The sequence below is a fragment of the Arachis ipaensis genome, chromosome B1 (assembly GCF_059453495.1).
Source record: "Arachis ipaensis isolate K30076 ecotype BB chromosome B1, ASM5945349v1, whole genome shotgun sequence".
In the NCBI taxonomy this organism is placed as follows: Eukaryota; Viridiplantae; Streptophyta; class Magnoliopsida; order Fabales; family Fabaceae; genus Arachis; species Arachis ipaensis.
The window spans coordinates 132,956,674-132,963,375 of record NC_142436.1 but is presented as its reverse complement, the minus strand read 5'-3'; the positions used below and the strand labels follow the sequence as shown (position 1 = coordinate 132,963,375).

At 41.1% G+C, this 6,702-nt stretch overlaps 1 protein-coding gene across 1 annotated transcript; it reads left to right on the top strand.

Moving 5' to 3' along the window:
- Positions 1-1,902: 1,902 nt before the first annotated feature.
- LOC107611760 (protein FAR1-RELATED SEQUENCE 5-like) lies at positions 1,903-6,255 on the top strand. Its single transcript, XM_016313657.2, has 5 exons — positions 1,903-2,014; positions 2,398-2,492; positions 2,652-2,756; positions 3,357-5,624; positions 6,163-6,255. The coding sequence occupies exons 1-5, from the start codon at positions 1,903-1,905 to the stop codon at positions 6,253-6,255; spliced, it is 2,673 nt and encodes an 890-aa protein (XP_016169143.2).
- Positions 6,256-6,702: the final 447 nt, after the last annotated feature.

Below are 6,702 nucleotides of genomic sequence, written 5' to 3'. Positions count from 1 at the left end.
ATTGAGCAGATTCTGTTTTTGCTTTCTAATATGACCAAAAATATCTCTGTTCCATTCCTTCAATTCCCTTGAAAGGTTTCTTAAGGCAGTACCAAGCGGCTTTTGTTTCTTCCAGGTATTCTCCACATACCCTTTGAATTCTGAACGGAGGTTCCACATTACCTCAAAACGGAATGGTCTCTCTTTTCGTTGTCGTGCTTGTGGTTTGAAGGTAATTAAGAGGGGGTGGTGACTAGAGTTTGTTTTCGTAAGAACATCAACTCGAGCCTCCTCAAATCTAGTTCTCCAAGTTGCATTTTCCAAAGCCCTATCAAGCCGTTTGAAAACTCATTCTAACTCCTGACATTGAGGTTTGTTTCTTCTACCATCCAAACTTCCTCCCTTGGCACAAGCATTTTCTCCCCAAAAAATCCTTCACCATCTATAACTATCATTTTGTGACTAAGCCCACTAAAATAAATCTTCCATCTAAATGTCAACCATTTTCTAACTGAACCCACTAACATAGTCATTTCCAAAAAATTGTTATACACAAAATCTTACAATAAAACTATAAATTAAAAAAGCTTACAAAATCTTATATTTTTATATTAAATTGTTTTAAAGTGTACAAGCCTAGAAAACATGTCCAGCCCCTTCTACCATGAAACAACCCATCCTACTAGCTAATCTCACATATTCTAATTAACGTAATTACCTTCCCTTAATTTCAAAAGTTGTACGTGCTTCACACTGACAACTACTGTCACAAGTAGTACAGGTACCATCTGATGCGCCATAGAACTTGTCGCCTTCAATGAACACTTGTCTAGCCAACACTCTTCCAACACAAATCTATACATGTACATGTCTTCTCTCTATTTATACCAAAGACTTTGCCAAAAACAAAAGACTTCAATACTTCACGTTAATCCTATTTGTAGATTTAAAATTGTCAATTAGAACTCTACGTGCACCTTAAACTTTCCAACTTGAACTAACTCTACTCGATCTAATCTATAAAAAACAAAATTATTTTGACTAAAAGCACAACATTTAATTCTTCCATGTTTCATAATATTAAATATCATTTATGTATTACTAACTTAATGACACTAAGTATTTGTACAAAAAAAATAAACTTAGGCTTAAATCTTCATTCCCTCGTCATATGTAAGAGATAACAAATTAAAACAGATATATATGGGTCACATATAAACATGCACATTACATATTAAAGTGCAAGTTGGATAGAAGATTAGTCTGGCACACAAATGCGATTCTATCCATTGCAGGTTGGGTTGTCAACCGCTTTGACTGAATTGGAACGGTTTGGTTTAGATACCAAGATGTGAAGGTAACGCTAAGCCCTAAAACCAATGCAACTAGATTGAAATTAGGTGTAATTGTGTATCTGATAATTATATATAATATTTGGGAAAGTTTTCAAGTGGTCCAGACCACTTTTCTGGAACTTTCATGGTCCATGTACGGTTAGGTTACAGGTGTTGATTTTGTCTTGTAGCATGGTGTGGAATATCGTGAATGTCCCTGCAAAAAAGTAAAATTGCACATAGGGGTAGTGATCCATGATCAGCTTACAGCATTATAGAAGCCAAGTTGCAGCTGAGCCAGTTGGATGAAAAGTTGTATCCTTTGGGCCCGTAAGAACATAATTGACTGAATTTGGGCTTGTATTAAATTTTGGAAGACTTTTTTGTTATGGGCCTTTTTGTCATTGTTGCATTGTTGGAATATTGATGGTTATAGTGATGCAGTTAGGAAAAGAAACTGAAGCCCGTGATGAAAATGGTCCATGGAGGGAGGTTTAGTGGAAGGAAAAGAGTTGCTAGATGAGAAATGAAAAGGTGGCGTTTTGTAAACCCCCGGTGACCTAACGTGAAGGTGAGCACCCAGCCGTCGATGCTTGGATGGCGTCCTCATCGCTCATCGTTTGTGTTGTTTGTGTATGCACTTAAAGTGACGGCGGCCTTCAACTTCTGGATCCCTGATAACGGCGGAGGTTGGAATCGAAGTAAACGGTCATCGCGGCGGAGGCCTTGTTAATCTCACCCGCCCGATCGCAGGAGTTGGCACGAGAGATCGCGGCTCGTGTTAATAACACAAGGTCGACATCGCGCAATTTTTTTCGTCGACGCGGTGGTCCCATCGCCGTGTGTAAGTCCGTCGACGGGTGAGACTCATTCTGCCAGTTTTCGTACTGTTTTCAATTTAATTTCTCGATCGTGACATTGTCGTTGAAAGTTGAACCTGTCTGTGAAAAAATGAATTTTTTAGTACTGTATTTGTTTTTTTCTGAAAAAGCCTTGGGTATTTATTTTGTTACAAATTGCTTTGTCCGTATATTGGTAGCAATTAGGATGTAATGGCGAATGTGTTTGCTTGTTTGTGTCGTAGGTGTAATGCATGTCGTATTTTTGGAAGTTTGTGTATGTAGTAGGCAAGTGGAGGCTGTGAGGATGTTGGAAGCATGTTGGATAGTAGATGAGGTGGTAAATTAAAGGTTTTTGATCTATGTAAGTGGCATATTTTTTTCATTGGTCGGGTGAGACAGTTTTGAGGCGGGCAAGTTGATTATAGTAACTGTGGCAAAGAAGTTTGTGCAATCCCTAGTTTATTGTTTGTTTTAGTTTGACAGGTTTGTCTTTCAGGTAACAATGGCATCAAGTAGCAAGTTTTGCAAGGATTCGTGTATGTGGAATGAGCCTCTTGCGGACAACTGGATGGAGGGCAAGGCTGGTGTGTCGAATCCACAGGTACGACGGGTATACGCCCGAATCTGTATTTATAGTGTGTTAGTGGGATCGAATTGGATGGGGATGGTCTGTTACACCATTTCGGTGGTATTGTTCATGGAGTTGGTTGCATTCTTAGCAGGTGTGAGGCTTATGTAGTGAGAAGTTGTATTCTATGTGCTGACTATGATGTGACGAGTGTGATGCGTAGAAGAAATGCTAGATTTGTGTTTTGTTGTTAAGTTAGCCGCGGTGGTAGTTTTTGTTAAGTTTTCGTTTTTGTAGTTTCCCATTTTAAAGAAATATGCACCACTTGCATCTGTGATAATGAGCCTGGAGAAGCAAATCCTTTATTAAATAGATTGGCATGGACATGTTGTAGTAGCCAACCATTATGATGATTGGGTAAACTGTATGTTAAATTATAACATGTTAATGTTTATTAAATGAAATTAATAATCGTGAAAGGAGTTTTTCAGTTCAAGTTATCAGGTTTGAATCAATAACCATATTTGCGCGTATGAACATTGCATCTGCAAAGTATACATTGAGACTAATTGAAAATGCAAGGCTTTGATGTTATCTAGTTTTAATATGCATCGATATGCAATATTTAAACAGAACGCATTCCACATAATGCCAGCTGGTAGCGAAATGTTTGTGTTATTCTTTCAGGACACAATGTATGATACAAGAGTGGAGGAAGATGCTGAGTTATCCGATTGGGAGGGGAGGGGGGCTTCAATGTTGCCCGTTTTGTTGGGTTTGGATGGGTTGCAAGCAGAAGATGTTCTTGAAATGGAGTTTTCTTCACCTCAAGAGGCAAGCGGCTTCTATAACAATTACAGCCGACTAAAGGGCTTTGCATCTAGGCGAGGCAAGACGGTTAGAAACACTGCCGGAGAGATAGTGCGGTACACGTTCGTTTGTAATAGGCAGGGATTTCGAGAGAAGAAATGGTTGGAAAAGGTTGATCGCAAAAGGGAGCATAAGGTTGTAACCCGATGCGGATGCATGGCGGAGCTGAGGATAAAGCGGAAAGAGGGTAGTGGGAGGTGGTATGTGTCGCGTTTTGTCGAGGAGCATAACCACGAACTTGCGTATGGGAAGCTTGTTGATTATCTGCGGTCACACAGGAAGATATCTGAGGTAGAAGTTGCTCAGCTAACAAGCATGAGGGAGATTGGGATTAGCATACCTAAGATTTATGAGTCATTCGCAGCACAACTAGGGGGTTTTAATCTGGTAACATTCACAAAACAAGATATGTATAATGAGATACAGAAACAGAGAGGTCTACAAGGCGGAGACGTAACTGCAGCTATTAGTTACTTGGATGGTCTGGCACGCATCGATGGGAAAATGTTTTGGCGGTACAAGTTGGGGTCAGGGCAACAGCTATGCAACTTGTTTTGGAGCGATGGTCGTTGTCAGGAAGATTATGGGATATTCGGCGATGTGCTAGCATTCGACGCTACTTACGGCCGTAACAAGTACAACCTACCGGTTGTAGTCTTTTCCGGAGTAAACCACCACAACCAGACATGCGTATTCGGAACAGCAATGGTCTCATGCGAATCGCAGGAGTCATATATTTGGGTTCTTCGCCAGTTTCTGGAATGCATGCAAGGTAAGGCACCGCATTCCGTCATCACGGATGGAGACCCGGCCATGCGGATAGCAATCCAGTCCGTTTTTCCACACACACATCATCGGTTGTGTGCCTGGCATCTGTTGAGGAACGCGACTGCTAACATAAGCGACCCGAGATTCACACAAATGTTTAGACACTGCATGCTGGCAGATATTGAAATCGAGGAGTTCGAAGCGCATTGGGAATTAATGGTCAATGAGTGCGGTGTTAGGGAGGTTGAGTGGGTTAAGGAGTTGTACGCCAAAAAGCACGCTTGGGCAACCGCATACATTCGTGGTAGATTTTTTGCTGGAGTACGGACAACCTCTAGGTGCGAGTCACTACATGCCAAACTAGGGAGGTTTGTTGAGAGCAGGTACGGGGTGTTAGAATTTGTCAGAAATTTTCAAAGGTGTGTGGACTTTCTTCGTGACACCGAGGACGAGCTAGAGTTTCGTTCATGGTACGGAACACCTGTGCTACAAACGGAGTTTGTTGAGCTGGAAAAGTCTGGATGGAGTATGTTCACCCGCGAAATGTTTCTCAGATTCCGGGATAGCCTGAAACGGTGTGTTCGTGTTAGAATATGCGAACTTAATGACAGTGAGAACCCTCATGCATATACTCTCCAGAAGTATCGGAGGCCTGGGATGAATTGGAAGGTATATAGGGACCATATCTCGAACAGATTTAGTTGCACCTGCATGCGTATGGAGTCGTTTGGCATTCCTTGTGTGCATATCCTTTCCGTGTGTGTAAGTCTAGACTTGGTGGAAATCCCCAAAAGCCTTGTCCTCCGAAGATGGTCTAAGGCAGCCAAATTGGAGATCCATAACCAATGTGTTCAGCAACATACTGCTAACCCAAGTGTGACCTATAGGACACGATTGGGTGCTTTCTCCCAGCTGTGTAAGCGCTTAGGGCGCGTTGCTTGCATGAGTGATGAAGACTTCAAACTTTACTCAAAGAAGCTTTTGAGCGATGCTCTGTTCCTTGAAATAAAGTACGGGTTAAGACCATCAACGGATGATATCACAACAGCAAATGATTGCGGGGTGAAGGACCCTATTCGTGTCAGAACAAAAGGCACGGGTCGGATGAGCCAAGGAGGCGGTTCTGCGTCGAAAACGAAAAGAAAGTGCAGCACATGCGGGAAGCTAGGACACCGGAGGACTAGATGCCCCAACGGAGCCGGGCAAGCGCCAACGAGGAACAATGAATCACATGGTGGAAGAAATAAACGCAAGCGATCTAAGGTTAGCACGAAAGTTTTTCCTGCATGGACTATTTACTATGCGTCGTGACCAATAAAACTAACTCTATCCAGCGGTTCAATATTAATGGCATTTAAATCTTTGAACTAAAGTTAATGCTATTTTGTAGTAGCAGTAGTTATTTCATTATTATGTGGCTCACTATTCTTTGGTAAAAATTTATAAAATAAGTCATCTGGGTCAATAATATATAGTTCGTAATTAATGCACGCATGCCATTGTTAATGTTTTAATTTTTTTAAACCCACTGAACTGTATCTTAACATGTTACTTGTATTGCCGGTATATGCTATGGTGTTGACGATGGGGAAGAAGCAGTCGTAGTTGTAACGAAATTTAAGTAACAGCACAGTACTGGAGATTTTATTAAGGCAGAATCTTTCCCAATTGGTTATTGTAATGAATGTGTGCATTAGCATGATTTTGCCACTACAATGATCATGGTGCAAGGAGATCCGTTATAATTGCATAATGTTGGTGTTAACACGTGTCTTGTTTGACGTTCTTGTTAATGCAACAGGTACCCGTCGTTGTCCCGGATAATTGTCACGCTGAAAATGCATTTCAAGCCGGAAGCGACAAACGGGATCAATTTTCGCTTGCAGACCCATGACAACAGTCGACTTAGTTGTGAGCTGTTATTCAAAGTATGACGATAAGGAGAACATGTTAGCCTGAAACCGATTTTTAACTGAGGTGTTATGTTTGCATGTAGCGGTAATGTTAATCAAAAACTGATAACTCTAACTTCTATCTTATTTGATGGGTACAATGTTAGATTCTGCTCCAACTTCCTTTTATTGGTTAGAACAGAAGATCCCTTGTGCGTTGGAATTATCAATTCCATTATGGACGGGATTATGCCGATTTGTTGTATTTTACGTGCAGTTACCGAATGATTTTGACGCTCTGCGTTTAGAAGAGATGCATGAAGCTATTGATTTAGGTAATGTAACCCGTTAAATTTTCCCACAATGCAGCGAAAGTGACATAAATCGTGCATGAAGTTCAACCCTAAACCCTCTCACCCATTTGGGTTGATTGATATTTATATCTCCAA

Coding starts and splice junctions, on each gene's coding strand:
- LOC107611760 (XM_016313657.2), top strand. CDS start 1,903: ATGCTTGGATGGCGTCCTCATCGCTCATCGTTTGTGTTGTTTGTGTAT. Junction 2,015..2,397: donor CGGCGGAGGTTGGAATCGAA/GTAAACGGTCAT, acceptor TTTGTGTCGTAG/GTGTAATGCATGTCGTATTT. Junction 5,625..6,162: donor ATAAACGCAAGCGATCTAAG/GTTAGCACGAAA, acceptor TTAATGCAACAG/GTACCCGTCGTTGTCCCGGA.